Genomic DNA, 23,215 nt, shown 5'->3' on the forward strand with positions numbered 1-23,215 from the left:
ATGGGCAATAAATACTGGTCCAATCAGCCATGCCCAGATCATGAAGAATTTGTAGTTTAAAAAAAAAATCAGTGTTCTAATGTCAGCTCCATTGAAAGCATACAGTCTGGGGCAAAACAGCCTAGTATGGCACCTGCTCTACCCGGGACTGTAAGAAACAACAGGAGGTTGTGTGCACAGTGCAAACCATCACAGAAGCCAATCTTCCACCCATGGACTCTGTTCACACAGCTTGCTACTCTGGAAAGGGGGAGGTGATGGCCTTAATGGCATTATCACTAGATTGTTAATCCAGGACCCAGATAACGTTCTGGGGATCCAGGTTAGATTCCCACCACAACAGATGGTGGAGTTTGAATTCTATAAATATCAGGAATTAAGAATCTAATGATGACTCTGAATCCATTGCTGATTGTTGGAAAAGCCCATCTGGTTCACAAATGTCAGATAACCAAAGTGTGAAGCCGGATGAACACTGCAGGCGAAGCAGCATCTCAAGAGCATAAAAGCTGACGTTTCGGGCCTAGATGTCAGCTTTTGTGCTCCTGAGATGTTGCTTCACCTGCTGTGTTCATCCAGCTTCACACTTTTGTTATCTTGGATTCTCCAGCATCTGCAGTTCCTGTTTGTTTCTGTTCACAAATGTCCTTTAGAGAAAAAAAATGCCATCCTTACCTCGTCTGGTCTACGTGTGACTCCAGATTCTCAGCAATGTGGTTGACTCTGAACTGCCCTCCTGAGCAATTAAGGATAGGCAATAAATGCTGCCTAGCGAGCAATGTGTCTCATCCTGTGAATGAATTTTTTTAAAAAGGCAGCCAACATCATCAAAGACCCATTGCACCTTGGTATCGACCTCCTACAACCTCTTCTGTAAGAGAGAAGATTCCGAAGCCTGAACACACACACAAGCACATTCAGGAACTGCTGCTTTCTGGTTGTTATCAGACTACTGAATAGACTCTAGCCTCAAATAATGTACCTGTATGCCCCGAAGTCTTTTTGATCCGTACATCCTTTGCTTGCTCATAAAGCTTTTCACTGTATTTTGGTACATATGACAATAAATTAAACCAATTAATCAATGAAAAAATTCTGTTATGCCTGCTTCTGCCTTTAGTGCTCTTCTCAGTTATCACTGAACCAAGAGTTGATCAGTTTGCTCGATAGTAATTGTTGAAAGTCAAAGCATGAAAGGAGGACATTTGGCTCATCATTCACCGCTTTGAAAGATCAAGTCAATTTTAGTGATAAAAGTGTGAGGATATTCTGGACCATAAGGTTACATTGTGATGCTGCACGATTCTGCTGCTGAGGAACCACAGTGCCTTATGGATGCCCAGTTCTGAGCTTTTGGGTTTTAATATTAACATATTGATAATGTCGTGCAAAATTGCTTGGGACTATTAATATACATGCAGCAGTCATTTCTACCACCAAGTCGTCATGGACAGATAATTATGAAATGGGTAGATTTGTGAAGATGAGTAGAAGTAGTTTCTCTCACTAGGTGCCAAAAGCTGTCTGATGGTAATTGTCCTATTGAAGTTGAGTGATAATGCTATCAAATTAGCCTTGGTGACGAAGCTTTGAAATCTCATCTGGACAATATTGTGTGCAAATTATTCCATATTATTTAGGCACAGAAGCATGGTAAATGTTCTGATATGATTAGACATGAAAGCTGGAATCCATCTATCTATATACCCCTCCTTTAGGGGAACTTCTCTTAAGTTCACTTATGCTGGGTACCTTAAATGCTCCCATTATAAGGAGTCCAACGTTTATATCTCATTTCAGATAAACAGGTATTTCTTGAAACCCCTTTTGGATTCAATAGTGACTCTTGTTTATGGCCCCTAAATCTTAAACTCCTGTGCAAGTAGAAGTATCTCCATATTCACCCTATCAAATCCTTAAATAGCATTAAAGATTGTGGTCAGTCTTTTTTTAACCCATCTGTTCAATCTTTCCTGATAACGATAGCTTGCTATCATGTTGGTAAATCTTATTTTGCACAATTTCATCATTATGGAGGCCAAGAACTGTTAATGATACTCTACTGTAGATTAAGTCAGTGCTTCTATGCAAGTTTAACGTTGCTTCTTAGTTTTTTTGGGGCATGAAATTAACAAAATCATGCCCTTAAGAACCACTATCAAGCTGCTGCTGACCAATCTATTAGGTAGCTCTCTGAAGTTTATTTTATTAAATAAAGATTTAAATGGTACATTTGTTTGCCTTTTTAACACCAGTAGTAATGATTCAAGTGACTGAGAATTCTATTTTTTATAGCATTAGAGTACATCTTCTGTTACTCCATTTTTAAATAAAGCTTCCTGGTTTATCAAAATGTATGGGCCTGTTCCTGTGCTGTACTGTTTTTTTGTATTAGATGACTGTAAATTGATATTGATGCCAGATTTTAGCTAAGAACCTCTACTTTTAAGATTATCTGCAAGGGGGATGAAGTCATGTTGTCTTACTTTATTTCAGGTTAACGTGATAGCAATGTCTATCTGCACCAGAGAGGCCTACCAGTCGATGAAAATGCGAAATGTTGATGATGGACACATTATTAACATCAATAGGTAAGGGAATTGAATTGAAATGAAAGCAAAATGTGCCAGAAGTATTCAGGTCTTGCAGCAGTGGAAGGAGAGAAACTGGATTAACTTTTGAGTCGCTTCTTCAAAGAAAAAGTTCTCCTGAAGAGTCATCAAAGAATCGAATTGTTGCTTTGCATGGGATGTAAACCTTCCTCATTTTTGTTTTGGTTTATTTGGTTGATTTGAGCAGTTTGTGATAAGCTGCTTAAGGACCAAATTTTCAATATTAAAGCAACAAAATTCTAAAATTTTTAAGAATGTGGTTTTGTTTTTTAAAAGAAATGTCACTGAATAGGATAGCAGATGGAACAGACTAGGTAAAATATTGGTCCATTTGATCCTTGACTGCTGGAAAGGGTACCAGGTTCAGCATTTCAATTTTTTTTATTGTGATCCAATAAAAATTTCACAAATGTCCTTTCAAGTTTACTCACCTAGAGGTGGTGTAATAATGTCACAGATTTAGCAGACCAGAGATCCAGGTTGATGTTTTAGGGATGCAAGTTCTAATTCCACTATGAAAGTTGGTAAAACTTGAATTCAATAAAATATAGAAGTAAAAATGGTTATTTGGTGGCTATATGTAGCTGTTGTCTGTCGTTATTAAATAAAACTGAATTGATTCACCAACTGCCTTCAGGGTGGGAACTTTTGCCACCCTTCTGTTATCTGGCCCCATATAATATTTTTGACTGTCTTATCTATCCTCTGAAATAGTTGAGCAATCTGCTTCCTTAGTTGTATTAAAACTTCGCGCTTGTTTTGTTTTAAAAATGGTACAGAAGCAACACGAGAACCAGGAAGGCTTGAAGTGGCACAAGGGAGCGCAAATTTTTAGCTTTGGGAAACATTTTAAGAAAAACTAGAAGTGTAGATTCACTGGATCAGAGTCTGAAAAACTGCCTGAAGTGGGAGTTTTGGAAAAAATTGAAAAGTGACATCACAGATTAAACAAACTCATTAAATCGGTGTGGGAGCCTGGATGGCTGAAATTACAATCTATGTAAGCAAGACCAGATCTGTATTTCTGTTGTCCAGTCATTAAAATAAAAATGGGTGTTTAGTTTAGGTTAGGTTGTGCTTAAAACATAAGGAATAGGTAAGATCTCTGGTGTATATTCTCTAATCTTTAAACTAGTGGAAATAAACGGTAAGAGAGTAGCTTGTAGGTTACTAGGGCAGCAAGGCAGCTTGACCCGGTGGGATGTTACTCCTGTGAGATGTGGGAAGTCAGAAATACTTTCAGTATGCAGGGTGATTTTGTGTGCAGAAAGCTGAAAAATTTTTGGCAAACTTGTGCTTTGGATCTGGAGCAACAGCTGGATTTACTGTGGAGTATCTGGAGAGCATGTACAGTGAAGTTGGTGCTCTGTTGGCAAAGAGTACACAGGCAGAAAGACTATTAGAGTAATAAGATACCTAGCAGGTAGTGCAGTAATCTCCTGGAGCCATCACTGTTTAACAGATTTTTAATTTTCGGTATTGCTGGGGGAGATAGAATGCAGTGAGAGCCAAGTCTGTGGCACAGACAGTAGCTACGTTGCTCAAGAGGAGAGGAAGAAAGAGCTCGAGAGCAAGAGTGTGATGGAATTCTATCATCAAGAGAACACACAATTTCTGCAACTGCTGCAATAATATCAGTCAGGTGTGTTCTTTTCCCTAGTGGCAGCAGCAAGGATATCATTGGGAGAATAGCCAGAGGTCATAGTCGATATCGGCGCCAATTGATGTTTGTAAGAAGAAAGAGGCAAGCAGAACAATAGTTTGGACATAAATCAAAAAACAGGATCTCAACTGTAGTAATTTCAGGATTGCAGATCAGGAATTGAAGAATAGACCGAACGAATGTGTGGCTGGAGGGATGAGTTTGGGTTCATGTAGCATTGAGAACAATTGTGGGGAAGAGGAGATCTGTTCACGCTGGAAACCTGTACCCTAGCAAAACTGAATTGTTTGCAAGTGCTGTGGGTGTTTAAACTAGAGAGCCAGTGAATGTGAACCTGAACAGGGAGACAAGTGAGGGAAACAGGTGGAAACGCAAGGTAGAAAAGTAAAAAGCGAAAATGGAAGGCAGAGGAAACCAGTGCCAGCAGCAATTAGGGCTGGCATACAAAAAAGTGCAAAAATGTTAGAGACAAATCTAAGGGAACAATAGGGTGGCACAATGGTTCATTGGTTAGTACTGCTGCTTCACAGCACAAAGGACCCAAGTACGATTCTACCCTCCAGCTACTGTCTGTGTGGAGTTTGCACGTTTTCCCTTGTCTGCATGGGTTTCCTCCAGGTATTCCAGTTTCCTCCCACAGTCCAGAGATGTGCTGGTTCGATGGATCATAGTCATGCCGAATTGCCCATTGTGGCCAGTGATGTATACAGCAGTGGGTGGATTAGCCTTGAGAAATGCAAGGTTATAAGGGTCGGGTAAAAGGTTGCGGTCTGGGTGCGATACTCTTTGGAGGGTAGTGTGGACTTGATTGGCTGAATGGCCTGTTACTACACTGCGGGGATTCTGCAATATGTCTGAATGCATGGAGCATTCACAATAAGATAGGTAAATTAAGAGTTGTTAATTGTAAACTAGTACAATACATGATGTAGATATGGCTGTGGAGTAACTGAGGCTGGGAACTGAACTAGGTATTTAATTTTTAGGAAGGACAGCCAAACTGGAAAAGATGGTGGAATAGCTTTGTCAGTGAAATGTGAAATCCACGTAATAGCCAGAAACGATACTGGCGCAGGAAGTCTAAATGTGGAATCTGTGTGGAACCAAGGAACAAGGATTGGAAAATTTTAATGGGAGTTGTCTGGAGTCCTTACAGCAAAGGTGGTGAGGTAGTCATGTAATAAGTATGTTGCAGTAGTCATGGTTGACTTTTAATCTACAAGATTAGCAATAATACTGTGATGGATGAATTTTAGGAACGTTAAGCAAGATGGGATTGCAGACCGGCACAATGAGGAGCCAAGAAACCAATCATGCATAGTGTTTGGGATAGAAGAATTGAAGGAAATTAGCTTTGAGTTTTAAAACTCTACTAGAGAAATTAATGGACTGAAAGATAATAAATTACCAGGGTCTGATAATCTACAACTCTGGCTACTAAAGGACGTCTGCGTGGCAATAATGGCTGTTAGTTTTCATGTTTCAAAATTCTGTAACAGTCCTGGCAGCTTGGCGGGTAGGAAATGTAACCCTACGATTTAAAGGAGGGAGGTAGAAAAGTGGGAATTCCAGACCAATCAGTCTAGCATCAGTAGTAGAAAAATGGGAGTCTATTATGAAGCTTGTGATAATGGGATTTAGAAAATATCAGTGGGATTATACAAAGTCAACATGGATTCATGAAATGGAAATTGTAATTGAGAAACCTACTAAAGGTTTTTGAGAATCTGACCCATAGAATAGATGAGAGAAAACTAGGTGGTGTGATATTTGTATTTTCAGAGCACCTTTGATAAGGTTTTACATTAGAGATTTATATGCAAAATCAAAGGTCATATGATTGATAGTAACATACTGACATGGATTGAGAATTGTTTAGCAGACAGCAAATGGTGGGAATAAATGGGTCATATTCAGAAAGGAATAAAAGTGAGGTATTGCAGAGGTCAATGCTTGTGGGCCCCACCTATTTAATATGATAACAGTTTGGATAACAGAATCAACGGTAACTCTTTCATGTTTGGCAATGGAAAGCTAGTTGTGAGGATGTAATGAAGCTTCAGGGCGAATTAAACATTTTGAATGAGTGAGCAAGTACATGGCAGGTGCAGTAAAATGTGGATAAATGAAAAGTTGTTACCCTGCCAGTCTGTTTTTTCACGCTGAAGTATTTAAAAATAGATGATTGTGCGCTTACTTTGCGTAGTGGGACCTGGATGCCTTTTTGCACCATTGAAAGCAAGTATGTACGTGCAGCCAGCAGGTAAGAGGGCAAATGGTTTATTGACCTTTTTTGAAAGATGGTTTATGTACAGGAGCAAAGAAGTAATACTGCAAATGTGCAAGGCCATGCCTGCAGTTTTGGTCTCCTGATGTAAGAAAAGATGTACCACAAAGGAAGCCCTGCAAAGGTTCACCAGACTGGTGGGATTCTAGGGTGGCAGATTTGCCCTGTGAAGAGAGATTCCGCCGACTAGGCTATAATCTACTGGAGTTTGGAAGAATGAGAGGGATATCGATGGAATATATAAAATTCAGTTAGAGTTGGCAGTCTGGATGCAGGGATGATGTTTTCACTGGGGGGGTGCAGAACCAGAGGTGTGGTCTCTGAATAAATGGAAGACCGTTTTGTACTGAGATGAGGTGAACTTTCTTCACTCAGTAATCAGCCTGTAGAATTCTCCTCCATAAAAGGCTGTCAAGACAAGGTTATTGAGTATATTCAGGAACAAAATACACTTGTAGAAGGTAAACGTGTTGTGGGCAATTGGACATCATGTGAGTATGGTGTTAAGATGAAGTACCAGCCGTGATTATTATTGAGTAGCCTGTCCCTGCTAATTTTCTGTTTCTAAAGCATGGTGCTATCGGACATTGTATTTAGTATGTATGTTCTCTTCCAAGTTTTTTAAAAATGTGTTTGCAGTATAGCTCAGCAACGTTGTCCTGTCACACTCTCTGGGCTGGATGTTTTTTTACTTAGCAATGTTTTTGTTGTTGAATGGCTTATATAAAAGTTAAAAAGAAACAAGATTACAAAGTGCTGCATATTTATGATAGTGTGCACTCTGAGCCTCAAGATGTTGCACTGAGAATAATTTTAATTTGTGAATTGTTTTTAATCACCTCAAACAACACTCATTTAAACATTGCTCTGTTATATCATTGTTTTGAATCAGTTATTCTCTCTCTTCTGGCACTAACTTAACTTTCTAGGAGTTTTGAAGTGACGTAACACTCTCGACATCTTTAAAATGACTGGATTAAATGTTATTAAAGGATCAGTCTTTAGCTTCATCAAATTGCTTCTGAATAAGCTTTAATTTAGCAGAGACCCATTTATCAGAACAAAAGGAGCTGAAACCTATTGGAAGAAAAATTCTGACCCTTCCCCTTCATTTCTTTTCACTTTTGCCTTAAAAGTCAGAATAAGACATATTGTGTACCTGTAGATAAAACATGGCTATCGCGGGGAAGCGAATTTTAAGTTAACCTGTACTGCAGATTCTAGGCAAATAAATAATTAAAATACAACCGGTATGATCCCATCCAAACCCATAGTTTCCAGTCTTCTCTGGGCAACTAAATCAACTGTCTAAACCAGAAAGGGTCTTCCTTTAAATAAGCAGGCCAAGGTCCAAGGACATAATTGATCCTGCCCCAACTCCTCCAATTACAGTTTAGTTCTGGAAGTCGGGAAGTTGCCCCAGCTTTCTTAATCCAGCTGAACTCGTTCAGAGGAGAATGGCAATCTGAAGAGTTCTCATCAGGCTGAAGCTTCATCCTCCTCTAGAATCGTCCCAGATACCCGCCCTCTGTATGATTCTGGTTTTAAGTCACTCCGTTAATGTGGTGATGAGGTGTCAGCATCCTAAGGATTGAAATTCTTTCTTGTACATCTGTCTCTCTAACCTTGTTTAAAACAGTGCTTACAACCTATCTAAAAAATTTCCAAGCCAAAAAAAATGGAAGAATTGTGGATGCTGGAAATCCAGAAACAGAAATGAAAACAGAATTTGCTGGAAAAGCTCACCAGCTCTGGCAGCATCTATGGAGAGAAATCAGAGTTAATGTTTCGGGTCTGGTGGCTGTGTCTCAGAATTGAGCTTTTCCAGCCATTTCTACTCTTATTTTCTCCCTTACCGAATCTGCTGTCATCATTTTTCTTGATGTTGAGTTCAGTTTGAAAGCACATTTTAAAGCACCTTGAAACGTGTCACAAAACTAGACATTCTCTTTGCTGCTTTCATTACACAGTACTCCCAGTTAAAGGAGCAAAACAAAATTACAATCTGGTGTGCCTCTCAACTACATGCAAAGTGTATCCATAACCTGGATTTGAGAATGATAATCAGGATTAGATATTGACTCATGAAATAATATTGACTGAGTTTTGGTTTATTATGCTGCAAGACAGGAAACAAATAATTTTGCCGCAATGCAGCTTTGCACGTGCTTTGACCTTCAAAGATGTGTGTGTATGTACTGAAAGTACCCAAATGGTACCTCAGTGATTTACTCCGGAAAGTATTTCCAGACCCGTGGCTACAAACTATAAAATGAAGTGGTTGTGCCTAATGGGAAAGGTCAACTGCTGTTAATGTCTTAAGGTGGAGTTTTCTTTTATTTTTAAAGTCTGATGCATTGTACAATGTATCAATCAGCACAAATCCAAGCTCACCACTGTTGTGAATTATTATTTGAAATAATCCATTTTGTGACAGATCATTCAAAGAAGTTTTGTTACTACTTAACAGTTTGGAGCATCTTCTTGAAATCTGTTTTTCTTGTTTATTGTGAGCCAATTCCTCCTTCCCGCTGTAACAAAATAGTTTTATTTTTTGTGCTGTTCATTATCAGACAATGTCACTATAATAAGGGGAGCATGGTGGGTCAGTGGTTAGCACTGCTGCCTCTCAGTGCCAGGGATTCGGGTTCAATTCTAACCTCCGGTGTGTGGAGTCTGCACAACCTCCCCGTGTCTGTGGATTTCCTCCGGTGGCTCTGGTTTCTCGCCACAGTCCAAAGATGCACAAGTTAGGTGGATTGGCCATGGAAAATGCAGGGATAGGGTAAGGTGGGTGGGGGTGGGGGGGGGGGGGGGGAGGGATGAATGGCTGATGTACGGTTTCTGATTCTATAATTTTGGTGTCTGCTTTTTGTGGTATTTAAATGTAGAATTCAAGAACACCATGAGGCTATTTGTCTACAATTACGGACCCTGGTGAGAGAAATTGTACACTAAAATGATACTGTCACTGATTTTTAAAGTTAGAAATCACATGAAACAGGTTATAGTCCAAGTTTATTTAAAATCATAAGCTTTTGGAGCTTATCCCCTTTGTTAGGTGATTCCAAATAGACTTGTTGGACTATAACCTGGTGTCATGTGACTTTTGACCTTGTCCACCCAGTCCAACACCAGCACCTCGCCATCACTGATTTTTAAAAACTGACCTCTGTATAGGTCCAAGTGATAATGCAATTGGTACCTGGTAATTTTTGAGGCAGTGTGCACAGCTTTCAATATTTGTATTGAAGATTTATAGTTCAGGTTGTGGATGAAGTTGTCGTAGGTCCTTGGCCAGTTTGGGTGCAGGTCTGCCTTGTAGGGAGACAAGGGGTCTGAGGAGGATGTCTGGCCGATGGACTTCGGGTAGTCTGTAGAAGTGGCCCATGTCAAGAACATATCAGAACTGACAACAAGTCTCCTACGATTACTAGGAATCGTGGCAGGGCATAAACCCCCAGCCATACTCCAAACACTCGAGGACCAAAGAACCCATTCCGGTAACATGTAGGACCAACGTAGTTTACAAAATACCTTGTAATGACTGCAACAAACATTACGTCGGCCAGACTGGAAGGAAACTAGCCGTCTGGATACATGAAAGCCAGCTAACAGCAAAACGACGTGACAAACTTTCCCTCATCACAGTGCACTTGAACAATGAAGGCCATCAATTTAACTGGGACATTGTGACCGTCCTAACTCAAACCAACCACAGACATGCACAGGAATTCCTAGAGGCCTGGTTTTCAACCCATACACGAAACAATAAACATGTAGAATTAGACTCCATATACAAACCTATGCAGAACAGAACTGGAAATGTCACAACCCAACTTAACAGAGTGGATCATATAAGTACCAAGTGGAGTAGAACAGCATCGCTTCATTGGAGGCCGCATTGATGAAGTTACCTAGCATGGTGATGTCTGTACCAAGGCGAGCAAGCCAACAACCTCATTTATATCACATACTACCTTGAACATTAATAAAACTGATATGTCGCAGTGTTTAAACTGCACTTTGTGTGAGGAGAGGAGGTAGCCCACTGTAAGATGCTTGTATTGGAATAGTGTTGTTTAGAAATATGTCAAATTAATAGTTTTGAACTTGAAATGAGTATATAAAAGTCACAAAAACTGGGGAAGATTGGCAGTTTAAAAGTTAATGCAGAGATCCAACTTTGTCTGTAAGTACAGAACTCAAGACAACCCTAATTCCTATTAAAATGCCAAACATCTTTTTGTTGAAGTCTAAGCATTGTCCATTTGGCCAAAGAATTGAAGTAAATCTGCACCTTAACTGTGACTGTTGAGGTGTTGCCAATTCCATACTGTTGCAGGTAATCTACAAGATGTGTCTGCATTGCAATTTACTTGGGCTTTGGTAGCTACCATTATTTATATTTAAAAAGAAGTTGACAAATTTGTGCTCCATTTCTTCGAGTGTTATGCAGCTTTTTCTGTTTTTCTTTGTCCCTTCGCTTGAAACCTATTTAAAAAAAAGTTGAGTATTTCAGGAAATTATCTGTCTGAATATGCTGGTTGACCAGCTGATTTTTGTTTTGTTGAATGTAATTTTAAATATAATTTTTTATTAGTACATTTTGCATTCCATGGAATGAAGCCATGTTTATGCAATTGACTTGTGTAGGTATGTATATTTATCCAGGTCCTGTCTATAAGATTTGTTTGGCACTTTACGTGCTGTGGTAGACCTGACTCCATCTTTTCTCCCCTCTTTTTGCCATTTTAGTATGAGTGGCCACCGAGTGGTCCCATCCTCAGCAACCCATTTCTACGCAGCTACAAAGTTTGCAGTAACTGCCCTGACTGAGGGGTTAAGGCAAGAGCTTCGAGAAGCCCGGACGCACATACGGGCCACGGTAAGAATTGCACCAACTAAATGAAAGGAGGCTTCATGCATGGGACATTTTGAGATTGGTGAAATATTACACTGCAGCTATTTTCAAAACAGCTAACACCTTTGCATGGGAATGTAGAGGTTGGGAAAAGGATAACTAGCCAGGGTCCCACTTGTTGCATTTGATCACTTTCTGCTGGAGGTGGGTAGAGGGTGAATGATTGACGTCTCATTTGACGTACCCAGAGTCAAATAGGCTGCTGACCTGCGATATCAAGTTTTAAATTTGAGGATTGGCCACTTGTATGAGGTTGCAGAGTGCTGTCACCAGCCATGTAAACTTAATCCAGTTAACAGTTAAGTGTATAAAGCTGAATGTGGAACATTCTTCGTCTGTGTTATTTGAAAAAAAGACCTGGGTGGAATTTTCCTTTCCCTGGCATGGGCAAAAAGGGAAATAATTAGGCAAGTTATGAAGTCGGAAAGATGCAGCATGGAAACAAACCCTTTGGTCCAACTTTTCCATGCTAACCAGTTATCCTAAATTAATATACTCTCATTTTGCCAGCCTTTGGCCCATATCCATCTAAACCTGTTCGATTCATTTACCCCTCCAGATACAATTAGAACATTTAAAAGGTATCAGCCCCCACCACTTCCTCTGGTGGTTCATTCCATATATGCACCAACCTCTGCATGAAAAAGTTGCCCTTGCATCCCTTTTAAATCTTTTTCTTCTCACCTTAAACCAATGCTGTCTAGTTTTGGACTCCGATGTTCCAGGAAAAATAGCCCCAGCCTATTCAGCCTCTCTTTATAGCTCAAACCCTCCAAACCTGGCAACATCCCTGTAAATATTTTCCGAACCCTTTAACAACAAAGGACTTGGGAAGCCATGTTCAAGTTGTACAGTACATTGGTGAGGCCTCTTCTGGAATACTGTGTCCAGTTCTGGTCACCCTGTAACAGGAAAGATATATTTTTAAGTTGGAGATGGTCCAGAAGAGACTTCCCAGGATATTGTTGGGTATGGAAGGTTTGAGTTAAAATGAAAAGTGGATAGGCTGAAACTATTTTCACTGGAGCATGGGAAGTTGAGAGGTGACCTTATAGAACTTTAATTCTATTTATACCCCTCATTGATACGTGTCTTTCCTCTAGAATGGGGTTTTCAAGGCATGGGCACATTTTTAAAATGAGAGGAGATTTTTTTAAAGACATGAGGGGCAAATTTTTTTAGAGGTGGTTTGCATGTGTAAGTGGTGGATGTGGGGGCAGTGAGAATGTTTAAGAGGCGTTCGGATAAGTGTATTAATTGGAAAGGTTTGAAGAGATATGGGCCAGGAGCAGGCAGGTTGGGTTAACTTACTTTGAGATTATATTTGGCATGGACTGGTTAGACTGAAGGGTCTGTTTCCGTGTTGCATGACGTTATGACTCTATAACATCTTCCCTATACCAAGGAGACCAAAAATGAACAGCATATTCCGTAAGTGGCCTAACCAATGTCCTGTACACCACAACATGACATCCCAACTCCTATACTCAATGTACTGACCAACAAAGGCAAGCATACCAAATGCCATCTTCACTACCATGTCTACCTGCTACTCCACTTTCCAGCAATTATGAACCTGCACTCCAAGATCTCTTGTTTGGCAACACTCCCCAGGACCCTTACCATTAAGTGCATAGGACCTGCCTCTATGGTAGATTTGCTCTACCATAACGTAGCGCCTTACGTTTTATCTAGATTAAATTTCATATGCCATTCCTCGGCCCACCCGATCAACATCCTGTTGTATACTGCGGCAATCATCTTTGTCCACTACACCTGTGATTTTGTGTCATCTGCAAATTTACTAACCGTGCCTCCTCTGTTCACATCTAGACAATTTATGTAAATGACAAAAGCAGTGGACCCAACACCGATCCCTGTGGAACACCAACGAAAGCAATCCTCCTACTGTCTCCTACCTTTGAGTCAATTTTGTATCAAAATGGCTAGTTCTCCCTGTATTCCATGTGGTCTGACCTTGCTAACCAGTCTACCATGCAGAATCTTGTTGAGTGCCTTACTGAGGTCCATGTAGACTTGATTGTGGCAAGGCACTTGTGCCCTTTCTACTACCTTGCCAATTAAGTTCTAGGCGTGAAATTCCATGGACAAACTTCTGAACCTGCCACCAATTAAAGTTTTACTGTAAGTGGCTAATGAATGGGCTGTTAAGGGCTACCACTTGCCACCTCCCTAATTACCAGCTTTCTTGTCCAGCAAGAAAGGTGATGGCAAGTTTACTGATTTGGGAAATCAGGGTAACATGCTGGGCTCGGAGACTATAGGGTGTTTCTCCATTTGCATTCCCAACTCACAGCAGGAAAATACTACTTTTCTTCTCACTGTTAAATTTCTCAAGGAGGATGCCTCAATTGCAGTGTTTAGGATCCAGATAATGCCAGACAGTGACTTCTGGTGACCAAGGGTGCTAATGTTGAGGTGTGTGATAGAAACCTGCCTGTGCTTCCTGTCCGGTCTTGTGCTGATTTGGCATATTGAGTAATCTTGGATGTTGGGGTCACGTTTTAAACACCTGTCTGTACACTTGGGTGCGGAAAGGGGAAAATTCACCATGTCTGACTCAACAAATTTAACCAGCCAGCCATTTGCTTCCTGGTTGTTGAAACCTTTTGATGATGCTAGTCACTTTATAAGATAAATATCTTCAGTCATATTATACATATTTTAAATTATCCTCTTCCTTTAACGTGTTCTTCATTTCTTTTGATAATACTGGTATTGGAAGTGATTTAAGAATTAAGATGACCCATGATTGTGTTGAACTGTGAGCAGTCTTGGCTGACGATTTAATCTACTCTAATGCAATAGGCAATAGACACAAATGTCAATTCTGATCTGTTTTTCAGATCCTGAGGTTGTGGAGTAGTATTTAATCCTGCGAACAGGGGTATTGGGTGCTGGTGAGAATTTGAAGAATGAATAATTTCTAACTCGTCTTCCCCAATTTTAATTGGGTGGGAGATGGACTGGCAGTGGTTGAGGCCAACCTGTTCAGTAGGTAGGGCAGCCAGTAAAATCATCTAAGGCAGCATACTGTCATTTTTATGACCTTTTGTAAAATGCATTTACTCATTTTTTGGTAGATTTTCTGAGGCTTTTAAATTCCAGTAGGTAAATGACAATAAGATATAGTGATTCAACAGAGGAATGCATTTAAAACTGTTTCACTTTCCGCACTTCTAACAAACTTACTGCTTCCATCATCACGATTATTTGACTCCCGCTGTTTACCTTCCAGCTCTCTGCCAACCAGTCCCCTTTCCCACACCTATGATCTATTTCTCCCTAATCCAAACCATTCTCTTACTTGAAAACATAAAATATAGGCCATTGAACCTGTTCAGCTATTCAGTATGACTGTGGCTAATCACCCAATTCAGTATCCCATTCCTGCTTCCTCTGCATATCTTTTGAATCCTTTCAGTGCAAAGGAATATATATACATCTTTCTTGAAAGTCTTCAATGCTTTGACCTCAACAGTTTCCGGTCACTGAGTATTCCACAGGCTCACTAGTCTCTTGGTGAAGAAATTTCTACTCCTTTCTGTCCTTACAGGCCTACCCCTGATGCTTAGAATGTGAGTACTGGTTCTGGACTTCCCAGTTATCAAGAACATCCTTCCTGCTTCTACCGTGTCTAATCCTGTTTAGAATTTTATAGGTTCCTATGAGATCTGCCCTTAGTCTAACTGAGCCAGTCCCTCCCTGTATGTCAACTGCACAATCCCAGGAATAACTCTGGGAGACATTCGGTACACTCCCTCAGTAGATTGAACATCTTTCCCTATTCTCTGTTGACTTTTAATCACCTCTTTCTCTCCTTATGCTGAAGTCTCAACTGTTCCTAATTCTCAGGCCTGATGTTGGTTTTTCTTTTGTTTAGCCAATTTGTTTGCCTCTTCCTTGGATTTAATACTATCACTTATGTCCCTTGTTAGTCATGATTTAACCATGCTTTCCATTTTTATGCCAGACTGGAATTAATAACTTCTACAGTTTGACTGTGCACTCTTTCAATGTATGCCATTCCCTATCTACTGTCACCCTTTTAAATAACAATCCCCAAGTTTTGTAAACAAAACAAAGAACTGTGGATACTGAAGATCTGAAATAACAAAACTGGAATTGCTGAAGAAATTGGGCAGTTCTGAAGACTGATTATTAGATTCAAAATCTTAACTCTGCTTTCTGGCCACAGATACTGCCAGACATGTTAAGTTTTTAAGCACAGTTCATGCCTCATACCATTGTAATTTCCTTTATTTAAAATCAGGACCCCAGTCTCAAACAGCTGCATCACTCTACATCTGAATGAAGAATTCATCGTATTATAGTCTCTCTTTTTTGTCCCCCCCCCGCCCCCCAAGGTTCCAATTATAACTGGATTGTCTATTATTCATTCCTCGTTAAACAGTACCCAATCGAGGATGACCTTTTCCCTCTTTGGTTCTTCAGTCTGTTGATGCATAAAGCTATTGCAGAGCCCCTACAGTGCAGAAGGAGGCCATTCCGCCCAACGAGTCCGCGTCAGCCCTCTGAACCCGATCACATTTACCATGGCTGATCTATTTAGTCTACTCATCCCTGAACACTATAGACTATTTCAGTGTGGCCAGTCCACCTAACCTACATACACATCTTTTGGACTGTGGGAGGAAGCTGGAGCACCTGGAGAAAACCCATGCAGACGTGGGGAGAGCATGCAAACGCCATACAGCCATTCTAGGCTAGAATTGAACTGGAGTTCTTGGTGCTGTGAGGTAATAGTGCTAACAACTAAGTCACTGCGCTGCTTCTATACACTCCAAGAATTCCTCCTTTCCAGTTAGCTTCTGGTTTGATTTGCCCAATCTGTGTGCAGATTGAAGTCTCTTATAATTACAGCCTTCCTTTATTACTTGTATCCTAATTTCCTGTTTAATGCCTTCTTCAATATTACTGCTGCAGTTTGGGGTCTACGTACAACCCCCATTACAATTTTCTGCCCCCTAGTGTTTCTCAGCTCAACCATACAGATTCTACTTCACTAAAGATAATATTCTTCCTCACAATCACATTAATTTCCTTTTTAATCAGCAGTGTCGCCCCAACTTTTACTTTTTGTCTGCCATTTATAAAAACTGAAAACCCTGGGATATTCATTTCCAGTTTCTGGTAACTATACAGCACATTTCTGTAATCACTTCTGTTATACCTTTTTAGATCTAATTGCACAACTAATCAATTCACTTTACTGTGAAAGTTGCTCCATAAGGTATGTCTTTTTTAGCATTCTTTGTTCTATTTGATTCTAACCCTTGAATTCTCTGCATATTACCTTTTCTTATTTCTCATTCTGTCTTTAGTTTTAGTCCTTATTACCTTGTCATTTGTCTTCCTGTTTAGAGATGCAACCCCCCCCCCCCCCACCTCCCTGCCCCATCATTTTAGTTTAAACCCTCCCCAACTGCACTTTCAAATCTATCCCTTTGGACACTAGGTTTGGTTCTGCCCAGGTGCAAACCATTTAGATCGTGCTGGTGCTGTATCTGCCAGAACCAGTCCCACTGCACCAGGAATCTGAATCCTTCATCTTTGTACCATTTCTCCAGCCATGTATTCATCGGATGTTTCCTGCTAATTACTGCTCTGACAGCAAGTGGCACTGGTAGCAATCCTGTGACCTTTACCCTTTTGAGGTCCTATTTCTCCTTGCTCATCCTGTCCAACCAAAGTGCATTCTCTCCTTTTCTTCCCTTTGCTTGTTGGCTGTCATCACAAGTCCAGGCTTGCAAAAAATTTAAAATACATCCTCCTGTTAAACTGTACTTCAGAGTTTCCCACTCTGAACCCCCAAACATTCTCCCCGTCTCCCCTTATTATCAGTGGTTGGTCTTGAGCAGTAAGCATTATACTGGACCTAGGTGGTTAGGGAATAAAGTGACTAGTATCCTTTTATGGACAAACATATTGGAGGACCTTTGCTTTCGTAACTCTTTTTTGCTCAAAGCTAAAAGGGGTATCTTTGGTGTTTTCCTTTTTACAGAAGACAGTTAACTTTTTTTTTTGCTGACACGGACCTAGGAATAGGCATTGTACCTCTCTCAAACCATTCTGTTGTCATTAGTTAAAGAAAGTTCTTGGTTTTTCAACTTGAGTGACTCCTGTAATTGTCAAATTAAAGAAACAACAAATGCTGCTAGTCTGGCATGTAACATGTAGTCCATGTTACTGTTTTGTTCTTTGATAATACTCCTGTGGAGCATTGATTTGTTTTGCATTATAAGTGCTATATATAAATGCAAGCTGATGTTGTAACTTTGCCTTCTGTCCTCTACAGTCTGTATCTCCAGGACTGGTGGAAACGGAGTTTGCATTTAGACTTTATAACAATGATCCAGAAAAAGCTGCAGCAACGTATGAGAACCTTGAGGTATGGAAGCTGAACTGTTGTGTAAATAAATTCTTGTGCATGTCTTAGCTGCTAATTTCCTGGTCACTATTGTAAGTATTTGAGTCTAAATGAGGTCTGTTTAGATGCTTAGGGTATGAAGTGATCTGAAAACCTGGAAGGAAGGAGAGAAACAAAGCCTAACCTTGATTCAAATGCTACATATATCTTAATAAATTTTTCATTCCCATGCATCTGACGTGAAGAAAAATGTATGGACGTAGATCCAAGGAAAAATAGAATGTGTTGCCACTAAACCCGTTAGAACAGACAGTATTAAAACAAAATTTAAAGGCAGGCTTAATGTATACATAAGGGACAAAGACAGTGAAGGATATAGAACAAATAATAGAGGTAATTAAAATGTGACGCATCTCTGCAGAGCATAAGCACAGCCAAGCACCAGTTGGGTGAGTATTCAGTTTTTTTTGCTGTAGATTGTATGTACCTTAACTAGTGCACACTTGGACTTAAAACAAGTATTTAGATTTACAAAATGGGTGATCATTTTGTGCTATATAATGTTATAAATGTGTGTCACAAGACCAGGTCCATGTTGCAATTATATTACACTATAATCAGTAAACAAGAGAGTTTCCAAATTTATTCCTGAGTCTCACTTCAAAGAAATGTCTCATTTACAATGGCCAGGACCACTGGAGGTTCAATAGTATCTTCTAAACAGAGTACATCAGCATGGCCTGATACCTGATTTCCAGTTATGAATCAAAATAGGTGTTGACCAGTTTGTTTCCAACACACAGATTTGTGCTGGATCTTGTATTGGGGAAAATAACTGTATATTGAGGAATCCATTTGGGAGCAGTGATTATAATTAGGCTTACAGTGGTTATGGAGAAGAATGCTAGAATACTTAAAGGGGAGCTTCAATATGTTAAAGGATCTGGCCTAGGTGAATTAGAATCCGAAGTTGGTAGGAAAAACAAATAATTCAACAATAAGTATTTAACCAGAAGATGATTCAGCGACAGATAAAGCACAACCTATAAGGAAAAGGAAGGGCATCCAAAGCTGGTTTCCTGGATAACTAACAACATTGAGAAGAAAAGAAACAGAAAAAGAATGCTGATGACAAATATAGGTTTCATATTATTGTAGAGAGCTGAGCTGAATGTAGGCAATACTGTGTAGACTTGAAAGAGAATAAGAGAAAGTCATTTGTAAATATGTATAGAAGAACAGCAGATCAAGGGATGGTGGGGACAACTAGGACCAAAGAAGAAATTCCTATGTAGCCAGAGGGTATGGCTGATGTTCAGTCAATAATTTGTTTGTCTTCACTAGCAGCGTCCTCCTTTCCAATGTATCAGTAAATGAGAAGGTAGCAGCTAATATTGGACAGGGTTAAAATAAAGAATCATGTGTTTAAATCTTGCATTCCTCAAAATGAAAATGGCACTCAGTCCATTTGGGATGCATCTAGATAACTGGGGAAAGTGAGGGTGCAAATTGCAGAAACTGTAACCACAATCTTCCTATCTTGGAAATGACAATGGTGCCATGGAACAAGATAGAATACAGATGATATATCCCTTGATAAACATGTTAACTGTCCATATTGAGCAAAATTATTTGTGATTATCAAATAAATTGAAAAACGTTCAAGTTTACAGCACAATAAGAGGCAGTTCAGTCCCTCAGTGCTAGAGCAACACAAATAAATTGTCCTGTTCTGCCGTCTCCCAAACAGTCCTGCATTGCTTTATGTATCAAAAGTTAATGCCTCTTTCCTTTAAGAAACACTTTGTATTTGTTACACTTAATTCTGTATTTTTGCATTGTTTCTATTATGTATCTAGCTTTACCTGACAACCTGTGTTCTTTCACCTAGTGTCTGAAAGCAGAGGATTTGGCCAGTGCTGTTGTTTACATCTTGAGTGCACCTTCTCATGTTCAGGCAAGTAACAATCCGTTGACTAGTTATGGGTATTCCATTGCACAACTTGACTTTTGGTGAGATTTCCTTCTGCGGTTATTTCAGTCACTCCATTTTTTTTTAAACAGTGAAGGCACCTTTTGTTGCATTTAAGGTGGAAAATGTGTCAAGGTGGTTCACAAGAGAAACCTATGTTAAGCTGTAACAATGTTTGTACAAGATGACTGGAAATATAGTTGAAATCTTAGGCAGACATTTTTGGATTTTACATTGCCTTAAGTTGTAATGTAATTTGGGGCTAAGGCATGTATAAGTTGCAGATTAGCCGTAATCACATTAAAATCTTAAATTGTCACATGGTGTCTTTGTGTGGTTTTGCTCATAAGCAAATCTGTTAGTCAAAGGAAGAACTGAAACCCGAACTATCTAATTGTGTTGAAGTAACACAGGGATATAATCAAGGATGTCACTGGCTGTAGAACCCTGAAGGGAGAGGATGAAGAGCCACAAGTCTCATCACATGTCAATGCCATTTACATATCTAGGAAAAGGAACATGATTCTGTAGTCAGAGAGATAAATTAAAAGAAATTGCCAAGCAAGACTTCAAAAGTAGTAAATACTGAATCACACTTAGTGCCATGCAAAAAGAGTACAGAACTAAAAATAAAATGCATGAGGTTGGAAAGATAGTGCAGGAGAGAGAGGCTTTAAATTCTTTAGATGTTGGAACCTGCCGCAGGGAAGGTGGGACCTGTATAAGCCAGGTAGGTTGTACAGGACTGAATTCTTTGTAGGGCAATTTTGCTGGTGGTCTTCTAGAATGGATAGTAAGTCTTAGAAATGTTTAGAGCTGAGAAAGTTTAGGGTTTAGGCAATCGTACCATCTAAATCAGTTATTATGCATGCACGTAAATGCAAGTGTGTATTAAAATAGATTGTGTTTTAGGTACAGATTGCCTCCTGGCTTTGAGATGTTGCGCGTATAACAGAGTTGTATAAGGAGCGGTAGGTCAGAACGCTAAATATTCTGAATATAAGCTGTTAAGGAAAGGTAGAAAAGGAAGGAAAGGAGTAAGGCTGGTGGGACTCATTTGGGGAGAACATTACTGTGCTGGAAGGAGAGGGTGTCCCAGAAGGATCAAAGACAGAATTGGTTTGGCTGGAGTTGAGGAACAAAAGGGTTTTTGCGATTCCAGTTAATGAGAAGAATGTTGAGGATCAAGTTTTCAAGGAAATTGTAGGAAGTTTCAAATAGTATAGAGTAGTTTTATAATGGTGGCTTTTACTATCTCAGTCTTTATTTGAATGGTTCATCATTGAAAAGGCTGAGAAGGAATTGTTCATACACGATTTCAAGAAAATTTCCTCCAGCATTATTCCTGTCCAACGTGGAAAGAGGTCTGTTTGACTTGTTACTTGGAATTGATGTGGATAGAGTGGCCTAGGGAGACATCTATGGGATAGTGATGGTTATATCACAGGATTTAGGCTGACTTTAGGAAAGGTCAAAGGTCAAGTCAGAGTAAGACCAATTAACCTAATTAACTGTGGGAATGCCAGCTTCAATGTGGTAAGAGTAGATCTGGGTTAAATAAATTAGTCTAAGATAGGCAGATTTGGATTGTGTCAGGTGTTGTCAAAGGACTGGACAATTGTAGTGTTATGTTGTTCAAAAACAAATGTGGTAGCTGATCATGGACTAACTTGAAAAGAGGAGTTATTTTGGGCACACTCAGTATATCCCCGAAAAGGGAAAGATAGGGAAAACAAATGCAGAGTTTGCTGGATGACAGATGATATAGAAATTAGGATAAAGAAGATTATAAAATGGCCTTATGACAGTTGTCGGGAGAAGGTAAAATTGGAACACAAGCTGAACATAGAATGTTTGGGTTGGGGGCAGGAAAGTATCAAGGAGGGATTATGAAACAAAACTGGCAAAAAAAAAGTAACATGGACTCCAAGGCCTTCAATAGGAATGTAAATGGTAGGAGGACGACTTGGGCCAATTGACCAAAAAAAGGAGTTCTGCATGGAGCTAGGGAGCATGGCTGATATATTAAATGAATATTTTACATTTATCTTTGCCATGGGTAGCGTCTTATTGGTAATAATAAAGAAGATCATTCAGACACCAGAGGGGTTTAAAATTGAAGCAGTGTTGTTATTAGATAGCAGTCTGCACTTAAAGTTGATAAGACATTGGGACTAGGTGAGGTGTACCCAAGGAATTAGAATTAGCCTTATCTCATGTGTACTCACCATGAGTATAGTGAAAAGTTTACAAGTCACCACTTATGACATCATCTTAGATACAAATGTACCTAGGTAGAGATTCTTATTCAAATTGTTTGGGGGGCAAAAGTGAGAAAAATAAATAAGTCTAGCATTACAAACCTTCACACCAACTTAGGTACAAAAGTACAAAATTGTAGGAACAAATTAGAAAAATGAAGAAATACAAAGTTCAGAATAACAGTTCTTCCTACTGTGCTGCACTGTTCTATGTTCTATACTAGCAGCTAGCGTCCAGACCATGTCAGGTTTCACCTCGAGGCTGGGCATCTGCACCGGCTTCACTTCGAAGCGCTTGAGGACAGAGTACACATTGAGACATGGACTCCCAAAGGGAAGTGAGTGGAAATTGCAGAAGCACTAGCCATTATACTTTTGTTTCAGTCTTCCTTCGATACTCAGGTGCTGCAAAGCACTGAACAATTTCAAATGTTATGCTGTTGTTCAAGTAAAGACAAAGATAAGCCCAATAAGTACTGACCAGTCAATTCATTTTAGATGGTGGGAAAACATTAGAGAAACTTCTAGAAATAGTAATTTGGGGAAAAAAATGCAGTTATTTGGACAGGCGAGAGTTTATTAAGGAAAGCCAGAATGCAGTTCTTGAGGAAAAATATTTAATTTTCTGGAGCTATTTTACAAGGTAAACGTGAAGACTGAGAGCATTGCTGTTGATGTGGTGTACGTGAACTTTCAAAAGACATTTGGTATAGTGCCACAGAACAGGCCTGTGTGCAAAGTTATAGCACGTGGAATAGTAATATAGTATGGAATTAGTTGAACTTCAAGAAAGGGTAAGTAATAGTTCAATATTTTTACAACTGGAGAAGATTTTCACCAGTGGTTAGTATTGAGACCTTTGCTTTTACTGTATATCTTAAAGCCCTAGATCATGGTGCATTGGGCACTTTTTAAAAACTTGCCAGCCAATGTGAAACTTTGGAGCACTGAACTTTGGAGGAGGTTAATGTAAAGCTACAGGAGGAAATAGGCAAGTTGGTGAAGTGGGTGAGCAACTTAAAAGTCTCAACACTGAGAAAAGAGATGTGATTCATTTTGGTAGGAAGAGCTTGGAAAGGCAGCA

The 23,215-nt window shown here is 39.6% G+C and overlaps 1 protein-coding gene across 1 annotated transcript in view; it reads left to right on the forward strand.

Annotated features, from left to right (window-relative positions):
- The window catches only part of dhrs11a (dehydrogenase/reductase 11a), an 80,044-nt gene that overhangs the window by 50,178 nt on the left and 6,651 nt on the right, over positions 1-23,215 (forward strand). Inside the window, exons 3-6 of the mRNA XM_059655201.1 lie at positions 2,497-2,591; positions 11,321-11,450; positions 17,827-17,919; positions 19,790-19,855. Coding sequence (XP_059511184.1) covers positions 2,497-2,591; positions 11,321-11,450; positions 17,827-17,919; positions 19,790-19,855 — 384 coding nt within the window. The remainder of the gene's footprint in view (positions 1-2,496; positions 2,592-11,320; positions 11,451-17,826; positions 17,920-19,789; positions 19,856-23,215) is intronic.

The sequence above is a fragment of the Stegostoma tigrinum genome, chromosome 27 (assembly GCF_030684315.1).
Source record: "Stegostoma tigrinum isolate sSteTig4 chromosome 27, sSteTig4.hap1, whole genome shotgun sequence".
NCBI classification, from domain to species: Eukaryota; Metazoa; Chordata; class Chondrichthyes; order Orectolobiformes; family Stegostomatidae; genus Stegostoma; species Stegostoma tigrinum.